This window comes from Osmerus eperlanus, chromosome 6 (assembly GCF_963692335.1).
Source record: "Osmerus eperlanus chromosome 6, fOsmEpe2.1, whole genome shotgun sequence".
NCBI classification, from domain to species: domain Eukaryota; kingdom Metazoa; phylum Chordata; class Actinopteri; order Osmeriformes; family Osmeridae; genus Osmerus; species Osmerus eperlanus.
This window is the reverse complement of record NC_085023.1, coordinates 7,040,402-7,064,805: the sequence shown is the minus strand read 5'-3', so window position 1 is coordinate 7,064,805 and position 24,404 is coordinate 7,040,402. Positions and strand designations below refer to the sequence as shown.

Sequence of the window (24,404 nt, the reverse complement as noted above, 5' to 3'; positions counted from 1 at the left end):
AAAGCATATAATCAAGACATCCCTTCAATAAACATCCCCTTTCTTTCTGTCTCTATCTCGCTCTTTTTGTCCCTCTCTTCATCTGTGATTAAGAGTCTGTCCTGAGATGCTTTAACACATCTTTAAAGCTGTCTCTCTAAAGCTGTTCTACAACAGTGTCTTGTTTTTCAATTTCTGACAAACATTGCTGATTCAGTTTCTTCCTCTGACTTTAAAACTAATTTAAATGTCACTTCTCGCTACGGTAGACTTGTTTGAGGATCAGAATTGGTATGTAGTTGCTCCAAATTACACAAGCAGTATTTACAGAGCTACTGGGTGATTTGTTTTGGAAAGCTCTCCCAATAACATTTCTAAAGCTCAAAACAACTCAGATCAATCAGGCAAAGGCTGAACCATTTCTAAAAAGGGAAAGTTGCCTTTTCCCTTTTTGTGAATCAGTTTACGGTTCACTGCACAGTATGTCATTATCTAGCTAACATTTTAGCATTAGGTTCACTGGAATCTAAATAGTTTAAGTAGCTATATACTACAGTTAATTTTATGATATTATAATATTATTAGTATATTATAAATAATGTTTACTTTATAGGTTTGTTATTTTGGAATAGGCCTGCATGATGCTAAGTGCTGAATGGTGGGAGATAGTGTACAGTTAGTGACAACGGTCTTGCTTCTTGTCCATGCAGCTCTTTGCCAACGAGTCCATGGCGGACCATGTTGGCTTCGCCCGTGTCTTCATCGACCTGATCAATGAGAACGACAACCGGCCTATCTTCAGCCAAGCCCTGTACAACATCAGCATGCCGGAGAACACCCCCACCGGGACCTCACTGCTACGCATCCTGGTGAGGATAAACACACTTCTCTCTCACACACACACACATCATCTTACACACACCCTCTCACACACATACCCTCTAACACAGGGGTTCTCAATCCTGGTCCCCGGGACCCCCTGCCCTGCATGTTTTAGATGTTTCCCTGCTCCAACCACCTGATTCAAATAAATGTAGCGTAGCACATTTATATTTTTATATCAATATATTGGGGGGGAAATTTTGACCAGATTGGAATATTGGGGGGGGATGTGTCCCCCCCAATATGTATTAGGATTATGGCCTTGCCTGGATGTTTGTGCTCCAACACACCTGATTCAAATGAATGGGTTGTTATCCAGCTCTGCAGAAGCCTGCTTATGACCATTCATTTGAATCAGGTGTGTTGGAGCAGGGAAACATCTAAAACATGCAGGACAGGTGTTCCCTGAGGACCAGGGATGGGAACCACTGCTCTAACATACACACCCTCTAATACACATACTTTCACACACACCCTCTCACACAATCTCTCACACACCATGGCAGACTCATGCACACACATCCTTACACCCAAACATGGTTGAACACACCCTCTTTGCACACACACACTCAAACTCTAACACACCCTCTCACACACACTCTTACATACACCCTCTGACACACCCTCTCACACTCAGCCTCTCACGTACTCTCTCATACACAGACTCTCACACACCCTCTTACACACATACCCTCTCACACACAAACCCTTTAAGACATACTCACACACACCCTCTCACACACTGCTTGACAAACTCATGCACACACATCCTCACACACACCCTCACAGACACACAATTTACCACACACCCTCTCACACAAACCATGGAAGCCTTCTGCAATCCATCACACACATACCCAAGAGCCTTGATTTACTCCAGTTTTGTATGTGTATGTACGTACCGTAATTTTTGGAAAATAAGCCGCGGCTTGTACTCCGATTTTACAGTGTTCTTGTGCTTGTGCGGCTTATATTTCGAAGCGGCTTATAGTCTGGTTTTAGAACAAAAAAGTGTCTCTGTTTCAAGATCACTACAGACCGTGCAGCTAATTTAATGCTCAACACTTATTACTTGAAAGAGGAATTATTTACTGTCGTCTCAGTTACACTATCAGTGCTTGGAAATACAGTGACTTGCTAAAGTAGGCAAATGGCAAGTAGAACATAATGTTTCATAATAATTTCAGTTAATCAAACAGATGCAGACCCAGTGAAATGTTATAGGCTAGCTAGCAAAATAACACTAGCATCGCTAACAACATTACTAATTCAACTTTGGTAGTGTAACCGAACTCTTTGTAAGTTTGTTTGAGATATAATTGTATGATCGTGTGGACAATAAGACACGGGCACGGCCTCTTTTCATAACTTGTATTTTACCACTGCTCTTCTTGACATCGCCATTCGAACATAGCCTGGCTCTGCCCTACGTACTTCCGCTCAAATTGGATTTGGCTTCTGTACTGCGTCTGGGCATGAGGTACGTAAGTCAGATGTCTCAGGTTAACTTTCTACCGGTCCAATCAGCAAACAGAGGGAGTGGCTGAGAACGATGACGATGATGTTGTGCGCTAGTTTTGTTGTAGTTCGGTAATGGCGGCGGAAAAAGATGCGAGCGAAGCCATTCGGTCCGTTGTGGCAACGCTGCTGAATATCCAGAAGTTAAAGCCGGAGCAATAACAATCTTTGATCCCCACGGGGTTTGTTTGATTTTCCAGCTAGCTCCGTTAGTCGTGAAGGAATTGGCTAAAGCGAACGCTAGCGATTGGTTATGGCAGATCCAGAGTGGCTCTGGGAAGATCCAATGGTTTAAAAAAAACTTCAACAGAGTACCCGCCTACAAGGAAGTCAACGCTTGTTAATGGAGCGATCCCAGACTCTCTGTACAAATGAAATGTATGACAGTCTGGTTAGGACCAGGCTAATTCGAACAGCCCTCCCCTCACTGATTTCACGTAATGCTTTCAGCATCAAGCCTACGGCAACTCCCGAGGGACAACGTAATAGGATTTTGGTGGCACGGTTTGACACGTGACTTTGGCACGGTTTGACACGTTTGACACGGGTTTGGCACAGACTTATGTCATTATGTCGACTAGTGCCGTTGTACTCCCAAGTGAATTGAATGTTACAACAACGACATAAGTCTGATAAGTCATATCCATCCATGTTGACAAAAAGCAGCTACCTTATTGGTGTAGAACGATCACGTGTCGAACCGTGCCACCAAAATCCTATTACGCTCTGAAGAAACTAGTTCTGCATAAAACATAGACGCATCGACAATCGACTGGAATGTTAGCGACAAACTTTTTTTTGGTAGCTTAGCACGACTCGTTCTTTTTTATGAGCTAAAGATTGTGTAGATGCCAGACTGTGGAGCGGGAATCATTTTCTAAAAGACCTTGCGGCCCATGTAGCCTGCTCCGATTTACAAACACAAAGTGCTAATTCTGGGGTGGTGCGGTTTATACACGATGCGGCTTATTTTCCCAAAAATACGGTAGGTATGTGAACATGACACAACGGGTTTGCTTACATACTCTACTGCATACTTTGTCTAAATTTATGTTTAAAAGCTACACTATATTGCCAAAAGTATTCGCTCATCTGCCTTCACACGCATATGAACGTGAGTGACATCCAATTCTTAAACCATAGGATTTAATATGATGTCGGCCCACCCTTTGCAGCTATAACAGCTTCAACTCTTCTAGGAAGGCTTTCCACAAGGTTTAGGAGTGTGTTTATGGGAATTTTTGACAATTCTTCCAGAAGTGCATTTGTGAGGTCAGACAGATGTTGGATGAGAAGGCCTGGCTCGCAGTCTCCGCTCTAATTCATCCCAAAGGTGCTCTTTCGGGTTGACGTCAGGACTCTGTGCAGGCTAGTCAAGTTATTCCCCAAACTCGCTCATCCATGTCTTTATGGCCCTTGCTTTGTGCACCTGAATTCAATGATTTGGATAGCTGAGTGAATACCTTTGGCAATATAGTGTTAGTGTATGTCCACTAGGAAGGTTAACAACAGAACATTTTTGGTAACACTTTAGAATAATGGGTTAACGAGTAGCTATGCAGAAAGTAATAGGTAGTGGAACCAAGATTAACTAAGCAGTAAGTAATAGCAAATTTAGTACAAAGGTACAGTAGTTTTTTTTTTACTCTTAACATGGTCATAACATTTCAGAAGCTTGTGCCTCAAATGGGTTCTTTGTGGAAAGCAGTTTATGAATATTATATCCCCCCAAATACATTAGCTACAGGTTGAGATTGTGACTACTACTCTCACCAAAGGATGGACGTATGTTCTCTGTTTATTTCAAACTTAAACATTCGAATAATACAAATAATGATCATTTGTTTAACATTTTAAAGAATTAGCTGACACGCTCATGATTTGATAAGTTCACTATTATGTGCTCTATTGAGTGTCAGTTCAATTTGTCTCAGACTCCAAAGACCTACCTTTATATTACAGTACCCGCCTGAGGAGGACTTCTCTTTAGGATATGAATATAAACATTGATGTTCTCTTGTCAAAAACAATTTGCATCCTTAATGAAGACATGGACTGCATTTATGTTCCGATAAGCGCAAAACCACATTGTCCAGATTACAATGTTTGTTAGAATATCACTAGTGCCTCACAAAAATGTATGCTTGTACAATATGTGTCAAATATTAAATTAAATGACTTATTATATTATTTGTGAAAAACATGTTAATTCCTCACTAATTACTCAAGCTCGTGACCTTGTCATCCCGCAGGAATTACTAGTGATGTGGACCATTATTTTAAAGTGAAAAACATGTTAACTCCTCACTAACATGTCACTATATACAACATAAAACAACTGCAGTGATTGGGTCTAACATTTTTTTTATTATATGCACTGGAAGATTTTCATTAAATCGTAAAAGAAAATCATACGTAATGCAAAAATGCACAACTGTGCATGCAAGAATAAAGCACTGTGTAAAATATGTCTGAATTAAACATTCTTTGTTTGGCACAATGATGAAACCTAGCAATAAACTAAACAAAAATTCAGTATTTTAGAATGAAACATTCAACACATTCAACAAACTGTGATGAGAAACTGAGTCAAACATAATGGATAAATGAATCAGAATCAAAATTTGGTTTTATTCGCCATGTAGGTTTACACAAACTTACTGTGTAATTTTGTTTCAAAATTACTGTTAATTTACTGTGGCCGGAAGGTGCAAACAATAAACATATACGGATCTTCAATCAAAAAGTATAAAAGTACGAACTAATCCTAGGAACTAACAATCTAAAAAATAAAACAATTTAAAATGTAAATTATAAAATATAAATAAAATATATGTAAGAATATGATTATGAATGGGCAGTAGTGCAAATAAGGTGGCTTGTGCATAGTGCATAGTGCAGGTGTCGGATGGACTACTAATAGATAATAGTGAATAAGAAATAACTAGGCCTAAGTAAGTAAATGGCTAACCCTAACCCAAACCAACGTATACTCACTCTATAATGATTCTAGCATTGGCCACTACTATGAAATACAACAGCAATGCAAAATTAAGGGATGAAAATTATGAAGGAAGAAAGAACAAATGGCAGGACCCTAAAATAACTTGCTAACCCAATTTAGAGAACAGGAACGTGACCCAAAACGCTAGCTAGCTGGGTTTGGTACGTTTGACAAGCCTGTCACTGACCGCTATCCCAGTTTGCTGTAACGCCAGGCTAGCTGTAAATTCCCAATAATACAAGCTGTATAGTATTGCTATCGAAATTTGCACTAATTCTACAATTCAAAATTCTAGTGTAATTCACCTAGTCGTTATATAAGGGATTATGTTAGTCAAATACTGGATATTTACCATCCATAAATATGTGCCAAATGTCTGTCTGATTTCGCGCTCCTAACTCACTCATTGACGGTGCACAATTGTACAAAGGTATAGGGCAGGGGTTCCCAATACTGGTCCTCGGGCCTCCCTGCCCTGCATGTTTTATATGTTTCCGGCGCAGGGAAACATCTAATAACATAGGGAAAACATGACATGGATTTCAGGACAAATAGGTTTTGTTAATGTATAGTGTAAGGCAAGTCGAATGGATTTGGGAAATGGACTGGTCGGGATTTTATATTTTTGGAACTGCAGAAAGATGTAGCAGTCACATGGATATTGCCCACATAATCATACAGTATGATGAAATATTTGGGGGGACGTGTCCCACAATCATACAGTAGGATCAAATATTGGGGGGACGTGTCCCCCCATAGAATTATTCCTATGTGGGGGGATATAATATTCATAAACTTCACAAAGAACCCATTTGAGGCACAAGCTTCTGAAATGTTATGACCATTTTAAGAGTAAGAAAAACACAATTGTTCCCTTTTTAGACATGTTACTTTTGTGATTAGTAATTAATTGGTTATTCTTTTCTTAATTAGTCATAGTTCACAAGTAGCTCTCAATGAGGATATATTTATTTAGTAATAATCAAATACCTACCAAGGAACTACCTTTGTACTAAATTTGCTATTACTTACTGCTTAGTTAATCTTGGTTCCATATTACTTAATAGTATTAAGTTCGGTGTTAATGTAGGACTACCTATTACTTCCTGCATCAAGGGCGTAGGTTTGGTCTCACCTTTGGTAGGGACACTGAACTTGAAATTATATGTAGGTAATTGGTTTAGGTTTTATGGAGCTGTTCAAGGCCTACATCAGCTGTACTGGACTTCTGAGCAATGAAATAATGATTTATATTTGGGCATCCCAATTTATAGCACCTTTTTACTACCTACAAGTATAAGTGTGAATGATAACATTCATGGGTAACATTGTCTAAACATCCCGTAAAAACAGCAATTTAATGCAATCTTTACCAAAATGGACACATTCAACTGCTCACCTGAACCCCTGATGCTGATTCATCACCAACCTGCTCTACATCTGTAGCTTCAGAGTGCTGTTTTTCCTGCACAGTAATTCATCAATTTAATACAGACACTAACCATGCTTAGTTGACTGCTGACATTGGTCGAGATTACAGGGATAGCCATATTACTATCCAAGGGATTATATAGGCCTACTTACTACCAGTTAATATCACTTTTAAGTTGCTAGCCTGCTGGTACTAGGCTAAACTAGCACGGTCCTATTATGTGGGTAGGTTAGCTTTATCCTTCTGGCTTCAACAAGACCAGCTGCTGCTAACACACTGGTCGAAAGATTGCAGACGCTAGGGATAGATTTAATACAAGCAAAAGTTACATGCTCTACTACACTAACAACTTTCAAAACATGTTTCCATTGTAGAATGGGTGGCGATGTAAGGCTAGCAGGTTTGCACTGTGTGGGTAGTTTTCCTATTACAGTAGCTAACTAACAACGACCTTGCTAGCTACTTACTCTCTGGATGGTGAAAAAACTTCTGATACATCTTTTCTTTTTGGGTGACATTTTTCTATCTACAAAGCACAAAAGGGTCAAAAATATCAATGCTGAGACCAAACGAAATACTAATATGAGGCTTTATTATTTCCTGGCGTATTTAGTAGTTTACCGTGTCAGACTACTGACAGCTCTCTTTCTGCAAGTCAAGATTCACGAAGTATTTCTGACTGCCACTTCAGCCAATTAAATTACATTATCTTGTCTCGCAGGCTCGAGGGCGCATTGGGTAATTTGAAAATGTATTTTTCACTTTTCTGGGCGACGAACAATAATAGAGCAATAGAACAATAGAAGAGTTTTGCTAATATATTGTGCAAAATATTTTTTCGGAATCGATCCAAATTACAGCACAAAGGAGTTCGCTAAAATATTGGTGGGGACAATTTTGTCATCTTAAAATATTGGTGGGGACTAGTACCTAGCGTCCCCCCTAAATCTACTGACCTGCAGGTCAGTAGCTATGCAGGTCATGCAGGTCATAAAGGTGACCTGCATAGCTACTCATTAACAACTGACCATTATTCTAAAGTGTTACCACATTTTCTACCAGACCGGAAATACGGAAATACGTAGACTACATCAAGTATTGTTAATCGATAAACATAGCGCTACAATTGGAGGTATTGTTTATGTCTTAAGAAGATAACAGAAAAAGCAGCAGTGGCGCCAATTTCTTCAAAATTCACCACCATTGTGTACTACTACTGTAAGGGTTTTAATATTGGTCAAACAACCAAATCAAGGCACCTCGATCTAATGGAAGAGGAGTGCATTAATATTAACTGTTTGACTCTATGGGTTAAATCAGAACAGGAATGGTCAAAGTAAGTTAAATGAATGTATATTTTATAACATTGCTAACAAAGTAAATGAATTACATGGTAAACATGTTACAAAATGAAGGTTTTAAATCTTACCTACTCTTACCTACCATGATTATTGTAAATTGGAGAGAGTAAAAGAAGAGCAAGAAGAAGCAGAAAGAGAAGCAGGAGCTGAGGAGGAGTCTCTGGAGACAAAGAATCTCAAGAGCAATGCTCCACACTGTGATGCATGTTTGATATATTACTGTGGAAGTCATAAGTATAATTTCTGTATGTCTGTATGTACTTTGATTCTGTCTACACATGACTGACCATTGTTATCTCTGATGATGTGATGACACTAAGGAAACCATTTGATTGCATTTGGAGAATGGTGACTTTTGGGCATTTAACTGTTTGAGATGACAAACAACAACTCACCACAAGAAGTTGTATAAAGCCTGTTGAAACTATTGCTACTTTGAGCGACACAACGAGAGCCTGGTAGCAGGCGTGTCCTCCATGTCTGCAGACTTTAAAAGATGCTTGACAAAATTGAATTTGCACTTTGAGTCTTAGCGCTTACCTCACATATCAATTAAAATTGCGTGCTGTGGCTAAGTTTCCTCAACAACCCTTCCTTTTACATCCAATCATTATGTCTATAACAAACAATCAGACCACATCTTGACTCTTAATTATCAACATATAACAACCAAATGCAGCAGTTAGTCACACAGTGAGGTGTGGGAACCATCAAGCAAAGACTCCATCCAGCCACTCCAATCTTCAGCATATGAGAGGTGTCTCCAAGCTTACACTACTTAATCGCTGTTTCCTGTTTGCATCTTGCAGAACGTCAGCGGGTCTTTGGTATACCGCCTCAGGATTTATGTTGGTGTTGCACCTGGTATATGCGTACACCAGGGCCTAGGGAGACACCCACAAAGTATGCACCAAACTAATGCAGGATACGTGCAGCAGCCATCCTGCACATGCATACACATACTTAGCGTGAAGTATATTAGGGCCTTTTGAGAGCAGATTCCAAAAGGGATTGTGTGTTTGTGTGTGTGCATTTCTGCATTTAGTTAGTCTTACATTCCTCCATGTAGCAAAAGTCACCCTTCATGTCCTGACACACACACCCACACATTGGTGCAGCAGATGAACTTAGGGGAGAATGCTGTTTCTAGTTATCAGCTAACCCCCCATATAAGACTGGGTTATTATTCATTACCACTCTTTTCTATGACAGACTCTCCTTATCCACAAGATCCAATCACCAGAACCCACTGTGGAAATCAATAGTGCTTAAAGGCCTAGCCTCATGAAATGGAGATTGCATGCTCTCACAGGGGCTCCAACAACAAATAAGTTTCAGCTGTGGCGTCATATACAGTTTGGAGCGTGTTCTCTCAGTTCACACTCAGTTGTGTGTTCTTCTCCTCAGTGTTCTGCTCACACACACTTGTTCTCCCAGCCACATGTGCTCAGTCCTCTGAATACACAGTCTGGTTGACCGACTGAAAGACGTTTCCTTACTCCTGCCTGCAGCCATAAACACCTTTTGCTGCGATGGGCATATGTCTGAGAACTGGCAGGCAGACACATATACACACACAAGAAGTACATGCCTGCATGTAGGGACCCCCACATGCACATGAAACCACCCATGCATACACACACACTCACATGGCAGCAGGTCCTGTGTCACCCTGGCGCATCCTTCACAGTTCCCAGACCAAGGTTACCACAAGTAAAAACTGCACCAGACTCACACACAGTCGTTTACACATTTATGTATTTGGGTATGTGTGTGAGTGTGTTTGAGTCAAAGTCTCTCTCAGGTTGGGATTTGGATTGAGAGAATGTTTTGTGCAGTGTAATGAGTGTTTAACAAAAAAAGGAGGTTTCTGTTCTTTGTCTTGATCTGTAGTAGGACTAATTTGCAGCATTTTGACATGTGACCTATATTAACCTTTGTGTTATCTTCGGGTCATTCTGACCCATCAGTCATTGTGACCCACCATCGTATTGTGACAACTTTACCGCATACAAAAACAAAGTGAAGCATTTTCTTTTAACTGATGGGCTGTCTCAGACCCCCTACATTGCGAAGGTTGAAGGTTTTTGTATTGGGTAAAATTGGGTAAACAAAATGATGGTTCATTATGAACCTTTGGGTCATGTGACCCGAAGGCAGCTCAAGAGTTAAGTTTTATAGCCATAAACCAGAGCACTTTGAGTTCAGTGCTCTGTGTTTTTGGAAGTTACAGGGGTTGGACTAGGGCGAAATAATCATTTTTTATGTAATTTGAAATCACGGACGTTTACCGTGATGTTCCCATTCGTTTTTCAAATGCACAAGCAGTAATTGTGATTGAAGTCCTTTGTTTACCTTAATATTTATTATTAATCTGGATGATCAAATGCTCTATGCAGCAACTCTGCTGTTTGCATGGCTCAACACCTGACAGCCCTACAGACTCTTTCTTCCTTTTATAATGGGTGGAAACACCCATGCATGCACACACACACACACACACACACAAATATAGGGCAGTGATTCTTAAATATTTATGAAATGCAGCGTTACTTATCATTATAAATATTTATTGTGATTTACTCTCTGTCCGAGTCCCTCTCCACCTCACTCAGTGTCTCTCTCTCCCCCAGGAGGACCACAAGCTCTCATATCAGTAAAATTGGTCTTTGTTTTGCCTCCTCCTTGGGTTGGAGTGTGTTTGCATTCCTTCATCTCTTATTTATTGCCTCCAATTGTACTTCAGTTTCTCTTTTTTCTTTAACCATTAGATTACTAATGAATTTTTGTTCTAGTTTTTTCCAACACTGTGTGTGTGTTTGCACGATTTGTGTAGTCTTGGAATGCATTTATGGGAAACATTATTTTCCTTCTCACACTTTCCCTGCCTTTATCTTCACTCATCTTTCATCCTCTCCTTCAAACACACATCTTCCAATATAACACACATCCCTTTGTTAAGTACAAGAATACAGTGTTTTATCTTGCTTTCCAGTAACCCAGCTTCCCAGACAGCTTTCCATGCAGCCAGCCAGCCATCCTTTCAGCCAACAAGCCAGCCAGCTAACCAATTGTCCAGTCAGGGTGATATAGACCTACAATGTGTTTTACTGCTACCTAGTTATCCCTGCCTGCTTTATGGGCTGTATGCAGATGCTGTGTGTTCCAGGCCCAGGCACCATAATAAATGTCTCCAGAAGAGAGTTATAAATTAGAGGCAGGAGGATGTGGCGACTGCAGCCGGTAAACCACTAGTACAGGGGGTTATAGTCACAACAGTAATTATAATTCATTATTGCAATAAAGAGGGTGAAGCCTCTCTTCTCTACCCAAGGTGGCTGGCCCCAACACCCTCGCCATAATTAATAACGGGGCTTTATTATGTGTGTCCTGACATTGTGGGGAGAGATTGAAGGATGGGGGCACCAGAGAGGGAGGAAGTACAGGGAATGAGGGGAAACAAGAAAGGAGAGCGAGGAGGTGAAGACAGAGAGTGGATTTACATTTAGTAGACGCTCTTATCCAGAGCACATTACAGTAAGTACAGGGACGTTCTCCCCGAGGCAAGTAGGGTGAAGTGCCTCGCTCCAAGGACACAACGTCATTTTGCACAGCCGGGAATCAAACTGGCAACCTTCATATTACTAGCCCGCATCCCTAACCGCTCAGCCACCTGACTCCCTGAAGTTAGGACCAAGACTAGAGTGTATTGAGACCGAGATGTGATGGAATTATTTCATATATTTACATTTACATTTATTCATTTAGCAGACGCTTTTATCCAAAGCGACTTCCAAGAGAGAGCTTTACAAAGTGCCTAGGTCACTGATCATAGATAGCCACAAAACATTGCGAGTAGCCAAAACATGAAGCACACATTGTGAACAACCAAAATAAGTGCCAAAGGGAAGAACCATAAGAGCATGTAGTTAAACAAGTTACAATTAAACAACATGAACTGCTATAAGTGCAAGTGTACCTGTGGAAAAAAGCAAGCAACAATAATAAAAAAACAATATATCACAGCGAGTACAAAAATTTAAGTCAGTTACCACTAACCACAAGAGCAACAAGTCTCTAAGCAAGAGTCATTGTGATCCTTGAGGAAACTAACATCGGGTCAAGCGAACCATTCCTAAGTACCGTTGTACTCCCGGAACAAGTGCGTCTTGAGCCTTTTCTTGAAGGTGGAGAGACAGTCAGTGTCTCTGATGGAGGTGGGGAGTTGATTCCACCACTGGGGGGCCAGACAGGAGAAGAGCTTGTGTTGGGACCGGGCGGTCTTGAGCGGTGGGACCACCAGGCGGTTGTCTGAAGAAGACCGTAGGTGACGGGTGGGGGTGTAAGGCTGCAGGAGAGACTTGATGTAGACGGGTGCAGTCCCGTTCACTGCTCGGAAGGTCAATACCAGGGTCTTGAATCTGATACGGGCCATGATAGGTAGCCAGTGGAGAGAGATGAGGAGCGGGGTAACATGGGAGCGTCTGGGTAGATTGTAGACCAGGCGGGCCGCTGCGTTCTGAATCCTCTGAAGGGGGCGGGTTGCACATGCTGGGAGACCAGCGAGCAGCGAGTTGCAATAGTCCAACTTGGAGAGGACAAGTGCTTGGACTAGCAGCTGGGTGGAGTGCTCAGACAGGTATCTCCTGATCTTCCGGATGTTGTAGAGGGTGAATCTACACGACCGGGAGACCGCAGCAATGTGGGCCGTGAGGGAGAGCTCGTCGTCCATGGTAACCCCAAGGTTCCTGGCAGAGGATGAAGGGGTCACCGTCGCAGATCCCAGGGTGATTGAGAGATCGTGGGAGATGGAGGGTTTAGCCGGGATGATGAGAAGTTCTGTTTTGGCGAGGTTCAGCTGGAGGTGGTGCTCGGTCATCCAGGCGGAGATGTCTGTGAGGCAGGCCTCAATCCTAGCTGAGATCCCCGGATCGGTCGGGGGGAACGACAGGTACAGCTGCGTGTCGTCAGCGTAGCAGTGGTAGGAGAAGCCATGGGAGGTGATGATTGGTCCAAGTGAGGTGGTGTACAGAGAGAAGAGGAGGGGTCCAAGGACGGAGCCCTGTGGAACACCAGTGGAGAGCTGGCGAGGGCCTGACAGTTTGCCTCCCCAGGAAACCTGGTAGGATCTTCCCGACAGGTAGGATGAGATCCACTGGAGTGCAGTGCCAGTGATGCCCATCTCAGAAAGTCTGGCGAGCAGGATCTGGTGGTTAATCGTATCAAACGCTGCAGAAAGGTCCAGCAGAATGATGACGGATGACCTGGAAGCCGCTCTGGCAGACTGGAGGGCAGTGGTGACTGAAAGGAGGGCAGTCTCTGTCATATATGCCATTAGGTTTAGAAAAGTAATGTTTAACAATATACTACTTCATTGTATTCTGTTATAAAGGTTTTTGAAGTTAGTGATATACTGTGACATCACTTGTGGAATGTGTTTCCTGGGTCAGGAGGACAGGCTGGTTGATTTATGCAGGGGGAGAGTTAGCCAGCAGATATCACCTCTGTCCTTAGTGGAGACAGTGGACATTGTAGTGAGATGTGTAGACTAAGAAGGGAAACTTCTGATCCCATCTGATTCATGGCCAGATGGCTATTGTTAAAGATGGTTGTTTCTGTGTTCAGTTGTTAGATAATAAATACGTATTTGAAAGATATCTAACCAGTTTTTATTACGCATTGATCCTTCAGAATTACCATCACAGAGACAAGACCGAGACTTTGAGGGGGTGAGACCAAGACATTAGCTAATGTTGAAGTAACGTAACATCATCCTCAGCTATATAGTGTCGCCTGTCCCGTCATTGTTTACCATCGTAATTCTAATCGTGCAATTTCGAGCGTTCTAGGGCGAGGTGAACACATCAGCTTTTTTTAAAGGCCGCCTTTTAAAAACTTCTAAAAAAGCGCTGAGCCCGACGCCTTTTTGAGTTCAATTTTCTCAACTTTTCAGAAAAGCGCTGGGTGACGTCAAGCGCCTTGTTGACAGCTGACCAATCAGGACGAGGAGAGTAGGTACGAGTGTACCTTCCCTAGTAACCTTCTACCTTAGTTACCAGGCTATGGCTCCTCAAACGCCAAAGCTAAAGCAAGTAATTGCATTTTATTGGCCATAGTAGCTAGCTGTCGATAAGTAACCAACGGAAAATAACGGATAATAATGTATCGCAAGAATGTATGATTCCCGTTCAGGTTACAAAAATTCTCGTCAGAAAGGCGCTCGACGTCACCCAGCGCTTTTCTGAAAAGGCAGAAGGCGCTCAAAAGGCGCTCAAAAGGTGCTGAAGGCAGCGCTTTTTTCTAAAAAAAGAAGTTAAGTGTGAACACAGCCTTCCTTTATAATTGCGATAAACGTTTGATGTGGTCCCGGTCGTCAAGTTTGCATTGCAGAATTTATACATTGCTGTATGTTTTCTATTGGACTGTTTTGCAGATAAACTCTGTGGTTTGGGTAATGAAATATAACTAGAGAGGGTACAATTTCTGTGGAAATTGTAGGGTGTGCTCGCTTGTGTCGGTTGCAGGTGGGTCCGTCCCCTTAAGTTTTTTCCCATCTAGTGATATTTTCAAGCATTTAGTGTACTCAAGAACCCCCTTTGAAACAAGTGAACCCCCTTTGAAACAAGCTACTGTAACAACGTTGTCACCGGCAGTATTTCAGATGGAATCGCGATTCAAACAGTACCATCTGCTAACTGAAAATATGCCCCCAAAAACTTAAATAAGCTTTACATCTATTTAGGGAGAAATGGCTAATTCAAAAGAAGTTTGCTACGAGCAAGCTAGTTGCGGTGGCTACTTCACTGAGTGAGGGGATTGTTTGAAAGCGCCGGAAATGAGAATGTTTGTTTTGACATAAAGTTTAGGCTGTGGCAGTGAAGCCAGCGACGCACCACACAAGCTTGAGTTTAAACTTTACGACGTAGATAGCACTGAGTACCCTTCGTCGACTAAAGGCACTTTTTTGCCACAAAAACGTTGTAACCTCCTAAACCGTGCAACGGAACGTAAATAAAAATACAAGCAACGCAATCGAGACCAAGACAAACATTTTGACACAGGCGTTGTCTATGTCAGTGGTTCTCAACCCTGGTCCTCAAGTACCCCCTGTCCTGCATGTTTTAGATGTTTCCCTTCTCCAACACACCTGATTCAAATTAATGGCTCGTTATATAGTTATGCAAAAGCCTGCTAACGACCATTCATTTGAATAAGGTGTGTTGGAGCAGGGAAATATCTCAAACATGCAGGACAGGGGGTACTTGAGGACCAGGGTTGAGAACCACTGGTCTATGTAGTCCAAATATTGACTGATCCTTAGGGGGGAGAAAATAAACAATAATAAATAATATATATATATGTGAGAGAACAAAGGTTGTGCCCTTGCCGAAGGCAAAGCACACCCAACTAGAGAGGGTACAATTTCTGGGGAAATTGTAGGGTGTGCTTGCTGCATCGGTTGCAGATGGGTCCGTTTATTAACTGTAATTTCTGTATATTTTATATAAGAATGCCTACTTATTATTTATGAAGATTGCATAGATTTAAAAGCATAGCCTACATTTGTTGCTGCTCATGTACAATTCAAAATACAAAAAGTGAAGTGTAGCATGTACTTACTGTAAGTCGCTCTGGATATGGGCGTCTTCTAAATGACAATGTAAATGTAGAATGAATCAAATCAAATCAAATTTATTTGTATAGCCCTTTTTACACGCAAGCATGTCACAGAGGGCTTCACATATGCCCATAGAACTGCCCCTCAACTAACCTAAACCCTCAAGGAAGACAAGGAAAAACTCCCAAAAAACTCTCAACAGGAGAAAAAAAATTGAAGAAACCTTGGGAGGAGCAATTCAGAGAGGGATCCCCTCCTCCAGAGACGGTTGGTGGGAGAGAGGAGCAGAACACAGGCTAAACATAGTCATACAGTGTCGATGGGTTTTTAAAACACCAAAATCCATTATTCAACTTTATAGATGTAGGACAGGACCGGGAGACTCGCGACCAGGTCCAGCGAACTATGAATGTGTGAACGTATGAACCTAACCTATATGACTTAAACGTCACCTTAAGTTTTTCCCTTCTACAGTAGTGATATTGTCAAGCATTTATCCCACTCATATTGCATTCATTCATTAAGAACCACCTTTGAAACAAGCTGAACCCCTTTGAAACAAGCTATTATAAGTAACAACGTTGTCATCGGCAGTATTACATGGAATCGCGATTGAAACAGTACCATCTGCTAACTGAAAATATGCCCCCAAAAAACGTAAATAAGCTTGACATTTATTTAGGGGGAAATGGCTAATTCAAAAGAAGTTTGCTGGAAGCGATCATTGTCAGTAACAAGGCAAAATGCGATATAGCCCAGTGTGGAGAAGCTGCCCCGGTAAATTGTACCACTACAGTAGGCCTACAGTACTAGACTACTGCTGTGTTTGTCTTGGTAGCGATTGCGTTGGTTGAATTCGATTTAACTTTCCGTTCTACGGTTTAGGCTGAAATGAATTATTTTCATGACAGATTGACAAATTTAGGCTGTGGCAATGAAGTTCAGGTTAGTAGTCAGATAGTTTCACATATTGAAAGACTATTGATTTAAGTAAGGGGAGTACCGAACATGTTCTGTCGCCGTTTGACTTCCTAAACAGCTGTGGAGATGTTTTTGTTAGCTACTAGTGTCTCGCTTAGGCAACAGCGTTGCAGTGAGGTACACTGGTTTGAAACCACAGGTAATGATAATTTCACCAACAAATCGTTTACTTGTAATCTAATGTCATAATAAATCCGTTTCCCGTTAGCCGTTTTCCCGAGCGCCAATGACAAATCCCGAGCGCCAAAGGCAGAAAAACGTCTGCGATAATAATAAAAAAAAAAGTTGTTTTCATCACGCGTGCAATACATGTCAGCGAATATGTTCTCAATAGTATGTTTCAAGTAGGCTACAGCAGAACCCTCGTTCTGTTTTGATCAATAGTAATCGAGTTGATAAGCGTGTCTTCTTGTCTGATCAATACGCAACTTTGAGGTGCGCGAATGGACAGAGCGGCCAGTAAACTGTCGTTCCGCTGCGAGGGCCAGCCCAACGTGCACGAATACACCTGTACAAATGCAAATGAAATTTCCACTCAAAATGCTGACAAAAGTTTGTTTTAGCCTACAATTTCCAACGCAGCCTCCATTGGTATTCTTAACCTGGAGTGATAATATATAGTGCAGTGTTTCCTCTATGGCTACATTTCTGCTGCCACGGTATCATAAATCAAGCTGTACAACATTTTAGGCCATCTATCAGCAGTGATTGTTAGAGTGCATGTCGGAGAATTGCACGGACACGCGCTTCACACCGCAGTTGAGATTGCGTGTGTGCGTCCTTGAGAACTGTAAGTCGTATAACTTATGTTGTCAGTTCATTGAAGCCTGTTATTGTATAAGTCTATAGTTCTTGCAAATTTAAATCAAGTTAACTGGTGATTTTCGTTGTTTGTATAGGCTCTGTAGTGGTAGCTAGAGGAAACGCAAGAGGGAACGATTCGTTCATTTCCCGACTCGGTCTTTCTACGAGTCTTTGGATCATTTTTCACGTGACCTGCATAGGCTCTGTAGTGGTAGCTAGAGGAAACGAACGATTCGTTCATTTCCCGACTCAGTCTTTCTACGAGTCTTTGGATCATTTTTCACGTGACCTGCATAGGCTCTGTAGTGGTAGCTAGAGGAAACAAACGATTTGTTCATTTCCCGACTCGGTCTTTCTAAGAGTCTTTGGATCCTTTTTTCACGTGACCCGCATTGTATTTTTTAGTAGAGGAAACAGTTTCCTCATTCCCTTTCGCGTGGCCGCTGTTTTAGTAAGACGTGAATGATATTCGCTCAAGTCATCATACTGACTGGTTTTGTTATTTTCACTTTACATTTACACTTACAGTTTAGTGCAGTGTAATTGTTTGCCGTGATAATTAAATGCTAGTGTGATAATAAATGACCAAATCATACAAACTGTCATGATACATTATTTTAATGCAGGAATTTCTTTTAAAATAGTATCTGCTGGTGCACATGTCATGCACTAACCTACATGAGAATATGATACATGTTTGCAGTGGACGCGCCCCCCCCCCCCCCCCCGTTGAAATGAACGAATGACTCGAAAAAAGATTCGTTCATTTTACTGAACGAGATTCAAAGAACCGAATCAGTAAAATGATCCGAACTTCCCATCACTACCTTGCAGTAAAGCTATAGTTAGCCTAGCTATCTCCCAGAAGTTAACGAGCTGCTAAACTAATGTCAGAGCCTGTTTATATTAGACATTCTCTGCTAATGCGTTTTCGTGACGTTATGACGTTAGTAGCGTGTTTTCTCATTGCAGTAAGTTGCACACTCATGCTGCTCATTCAAATTCTTATTCTTACTCTTATTTTTATATACATTTAATTTTTTTAATTGTTATATTTTTTAATTGTTTAGTTATTTGAATTAGTTTACCATTGTACTTTTTTTTAACTTAATTTAAGACCTGTATATGTTTATTGTTTGCACCTTCCTGCCACAGTAAATTCTGTGTTTGTGTAACATACATGGCGAATAAACCGAATTCTGATTCTGATTGGGATGGGAGAAGAAACCCACCCAAATTAGCTTCGGTTAAACAGGCGTGGGAGGAAATTGCCACAATTGTTACAAATCAAGTTCACATACATAGACATTTCTCATGAAAATCTTTTTAATTATTGACATGAAAGAAATGTAACACAGCCATACAATAAATCAAAACAATGTAACGCTTCGCAGGAAGAACACCCTGGCCTAGCCAGCAGTGCGCACGGCCAAGCATTCCGCATGCGCCCTTAAAATAGCATCTGAATAAAGGCCGATTTATACTTCTCCGTTTTTACGGAGACGGACACAGGGAACGCCCTCTCCGACGAGGAACTCCTTCTCCGTGTCCTCTCCGAGCCCTTCGGAGAGCTCTACGTGCACCTCCTGATACACTGCCCATTTCTCGTCACATTTTAATTCAGATGCTGATTTACATGTACTGTTTAGCTGAAATATGAATTGTAAACACTTACAGCAATGGCGGTCAAAGGATTCTGTTCATCCTGTTTATCACGGCAACCCCGCCCCTGACGCAAGCGGTTCTTAATACGCACCAATCACAGCCAAGGGGTATCCGTAAAATGACCGACGGACAGACGTAGTCAGGAAAATCAGGAGGTGCACGTAGAGCTCTCCGAGGGGCTCGGAGAGGGCACGGAGAGGGAATTCCTCGTCGGAGAGGGCGTTCCCTGTGTCCGTCTCCGTAAAAACGGAGAAGTATAAATCGGCCTTAAGTCATGTCAAATATACTCAAACAAACAAAAACCTTGTTAGCAAATCTACCAAAATACTCATCACGTAACATCTTTCAAAAGTAACTAAATTAGTATGTCAAAATTTCGTATTTCTCAAAATGTACGTATTTTACATTGTCAATCTCTCATTGTGTCTGTGCATGCGTCATGCTACGTATCTGTAGTATCAATTGTCAAGCTGCAATTCCTTCACTAGCCCGTACTCACCGCTGTTGCTGTTAAACTGTCTGTAAGTTTTTCTTTCTTCATGTAAAGTAATTACCCATGGTTATATTTACAATAGAACCTCGATAGTTACAATTCTATCAACTATTAGTACTATTTTAATTTGAATTATAAAAATTGGGACCAAAAGTCTACATATGCACCTAAGATTACTCGTCAGAGAATGGCAGTTTACACATATCAGACTTCTGGTTGGACAGGCCTTCGGCATGTCCATTTGAATAGGTATTGCTACCACCAAACCCAAACACATTTCAACAAATCAATTCAGCAGCATCAAACACATATATGCAGCACCTTTGCCCTTAAAGATCCTGTAAAGTGGAATTAAAAACGAGTTTCAAGTTCACCACACCACAGAATGTGTTATTAACTACCCATCCACATTCGAATGAAAAAAAACACAGACAAGTATGTTAAATTAGGCTTTGAAATCGTAAGAAAATCAGCAGTCTTCTCTGTTCGAAACTGGGGGGGCGTGTCGCCTGAAGGAGCTGAAGCTCGGCCCCCTCTCTCAAGTAAGCTACCTACGACCCAGATAATGGACGCTACGTCAAGCCGAACAAAACAGTATAGAATTAGAATGTATTTGTTCAATGAGTGATTGCAGATACAGATGCATATAAATGAAATATTTCCCTGAGCTGTAACACAGGAGTAAACATTTACAGCAGAGACAGCAGACAGTGAGCTATCCAACTACTTCTAGCACATTAGCTACCATTTCACCAAAATACCATCATTCTACACTGAGTAGCCTAATATCAAGTTAGCGGTTAGCAATAATTATAGCAGAGATAACTCTGGAAAAGAGTTATCTCTTTTTAATTATAGTAGCCTATAGACTATTAATTATCGTAGCCTATAATTATAACAAGCACACAGAACTGAGTGATGAACTGGTGGCGGCGGTGGATGGTCCAAGTGCGACCGGAGGATGAACGGCCGGGGGGGCGATGCTCGGTACGGCTCCGTGCTGCAAGAGAAGCCGTGTGTTGGTGAACCCCGTCTGTCTCTGGTCCATGTTAAAACTGTCCGCCGTGAAATGGTCAGTGGCGCAGAGGCGGCTGTTGGAGTTTATCCGAAGCTTTCCATGAGTGTGGCTCTTCACAAAATCTATCCACCTATTTTTCCTTTCATTATCAACAGGGAACTTAAATGGCGTTGCAGCGCAGCTGGAGTTCTTGCATCCAGGGATGTTGCAGTTGTGGGTGGTGGGAGACATCCTGAAGTTAGCTAGCTAACTGATGTAAGCTAGCAGTACAGCAGGCGGAGCCATTCAGTGATCTGACGTAGATGGGGCGAAATGACGTAGATAGGGCATTTTTTGGCTCCGCCCATTAAAACCTGATCTGAAAACGGAAGAGAAACTGTTCTTCGGTTTAACTCCACATTTCAGTGCGACAAAGTTTTAGCGCTTTGCACATGCTTTCAGGAACTAATTTCACACGTATATAATGTACTTAGAAGCAAAACATGGAATTTACTTTACAGGATCTTTAACAACAATTGTTCGATGAGTCCTCATCGACTCTTAGTCCTCATCGACTTATTAGCACTATTTTATATTTTACGTGCTGCACGGAGATATCTTTTACCAGTAGCGTTCTCAATTGGGCTGTGGACTTCAATCTTATATTTTACTGCACTGGCATTCCCACAGAAATCAGCAATAATCTGTCCATTTGGTTAGGTATTACTACCACCAAACTCAGATACATTTCAAATATCTCAGTGTGCCACTGGTTTCAAGGATCTTGTCACATTTCCATCATCCCAGGGGAAAACTGGCCTCTTTTTGACAGCAATTGTAGCTGCTTATTTGCCTGAGAGATCCAATCTCCCTCGTGCACAATTTCAGTTCCGTGTCTGGATGATGAAAAAGGTGTAAAGATCCGTCTAACGAAGGACCAAGTTGTAAGAAATATTCATCTTTATCAAGTATTGAACAGTCAGTCGGTGAAGAAGTTAAGAAAGCTTTATTGCTTGCAGCCGGCCACAAGGAGACAAAAAGTCCACACGCCATGGTGATACAAAGTTTGTCTGCTAGCATGTTGTGCTAGCTAACCTTTTAAACGAAATCGCTCTCAACAGTCATTGGTTCATAAACAGGCATGCAATTGTCTTGCCTGGCTCTTCTTTCATTGGCTCCCTTGCATAGACCTTGCGTGTGTGTTTGCGTGTGTGCATCATCAACCCTGGTTGAATCTCTGGTTCTGGTGTCGTAAAAGCTTCTATCTCCTTTAAACACACCAACCCCCAAACATCCTCTAGTCTCAGTCTGTAACAAATGCTCTCCTTCCCCCAGGTCAACTAAGATAAGGGTCCAGTATGTTTACATAAGCCTAGAGTTAACTTAGGGGTAGCTTCTCTCTGCACACATGGACTGTTAAACAAAGTATCATTCTTATACAGGATAAAGGGTTACATCTTCAACTTTTCTGACAGAGGCAACTTTAGACTATTTCCCTCTCCCCTCTCAGCAGACAAGCCGCATGGCTACAACTTACTCACTCATCAACGCGCCACCACAAAACTGGAGCCAACAGGGGTCAGAGAGGAGGAGTGAGATGAGGGAGAGTGAGATGAGGGAGAGGGTGAGAGCCAGATAAATATCAATGGCCAATAAACATTTTTATCTTGCACATGCAGGCATGAGCAGCCAGGTGGAACGATGCCTCCTGAGGAAAAGATTCAGAGGAAGGAGGTTTTCTGTTTGATGACCCTTTGACATTTGGTGGTTGTCACAACATACCGTACTCAACTAAAATTATTCATGTGTTAATTAATTCACACACACATTTGTTAGTATCACGTCAAAACTCCTTATGTTACCCAAGAGGACCAGGAAAGAAATAAAGAGATAGAGAAAGAGAGGAGGATGAAGGAGAGCATAATGACAGACAGTCTGGTTACAAAGTGAAACTCATTGTCAAATTATCTCTCTGGAAACTCTGGAGCTCTCCAGCCTCTCGTCTGATCACACACTCTCCACTGTCATACACGCACAAACCGCTTTATTCCCAGTGTTTCACATTCTTTCACTTGACGTGTATGTGCTGTTAATCTTAGTGACACTCCCCTTGCTCTCTATTGGACTTCCTTACACTTTAGGTGCTTTGAACTGATTCTGTTCATCCTCTCTTCTGCTCTTCCTCCATCACTATCTGTCTCTCCTCTTTTCATCTCCCCCCATCCCTTTCTCTCTCTCCTTTCCACTCTCCTTGTCTCTCCATGTCTCTCCATGTCTCTCTCTCTCTCATATATGTGGTCAGGGATAATAGAGACAGACTGTTCTGTCCTCTCCACAGCAGCAGTCAGAGTGTGTGTGTTCTCACACCTGCTCATTAATGGTTTAGGGAGATAAAGCAGTCGTAAAAGGATGCTCACTGTCGCCATAACGCTAAAGTGTCAGCAGTAAAACCCACACAGCTCCCACCAACCCCCATCGCCTCACTAGGTCAGGACAGGAAGGCTGGAGGAGGTTAAAGGAGGATTAAGAAGTCTGGGGAAGGCTGAAGGACTGTGGGAACATGGGGCTGAGTCTGGATGAGACTAAGGCTGGAGGGGACTGAGGCTGGATGATGCACGGCGATACCACTAGTTAGAGATTCTGATCACCAGATCACACGATAGTCAGTCAGTCAAGCTGTGTATGTATGGCACGAGTTGAAAAAGCTTTGAAATGTAGTTCGCTTCAAAAAACTAAAACTAAAAACATTTGTTGTAAGAAATGTCAGTAAGTAAAACTGGATAGATTTTGTGCACCAAACATTGTTTATAGAAGCCTGTTTTATTTGGCTGTATGTTTCTCGCATGAATTTCATTTAAATTTAGACCACAGTCTAAAGTGTTCTTAAAAGCAGGTTTCTGTGTGTTTGTATGGGTGAGAAGTATAGGATGACCTTATAGAAGAGATGAAAGGAGAATGATAGAGAGATTGTCATCCAATGTCTTCATCAAATGTTTCCACTCCCTCAGACATTGGACATCAGTTTTAGTGTCTGTGTGTGCGTCTGTACATGTTTGTATGTGCATGCATGTGTGTGTGGGGCATGGAAAAGGGGAGTTGGGAGAAGTCTGTGTTTGTACTGGGGGTCATGTCTGTTTGACAGCTGGTCTGACAGCCAGTAATTGGTTTCCTTTTGGGCGTCCCACTCCTCACAGCCCCAGCCACAGCCCAGCCACAGCAGAAAGCAATTTTGGCAACAATTCGATTCAAATTCCAGGTCAGTTAAGATATAAAAGCTGATGTTAGTGTCCACCTTCCACCAGCCCAAAGATGGAATCCCGAGCATCTGTGTCACCAAGGAGCTTTCACTCACAAACTGGAGAACAGTTTGCGGACCTGGGAACTTCCTGTGCTGGGTTCTATGGAAACATAAAAGAAAAAATGAACAAAAATACTGATGCTGCAGAAATGAATGCAAACAAACACACATTCAAACAAACGCACACACACAAACACTGGTGTATGCCTGTTGGCTCCACTTTGTGATAGGGGAGAAAAACATAATTTAACCAGACTGGTCAACTGAGAACTAATTTCTTTTTTTGTAGTGACTGCCTGCGGACTCCAGGGTTTGCACAGTTTATTTTGGCAAGCGGCCGTGCAGTTGTGTGTGTAGCTCTTAAACAGCTTA

The 24,404-nt window shown here is 41.8% G+C and overlaps 1 protein-coding gene across 1 annotated transcript in view; it reads left to right on the top strand.

Moving 5' to 3' along the window:
• Positions 1-24,404, top strand: part of cdh23 (cadherin-related 23) — a 415,870-nt gene that overhangs the window by 216,106 nt on the left and 175,360 nt on the right. The window contains exon 13 of the mRNA XM_062463257.1: positions 690-848. Coding sequence (XP_062319241.1) covers positions 690-848 — 159 coding nt within the window. The remainder of the gene's footprint in view (positions 1-689; positions 849-24,404) is intronic.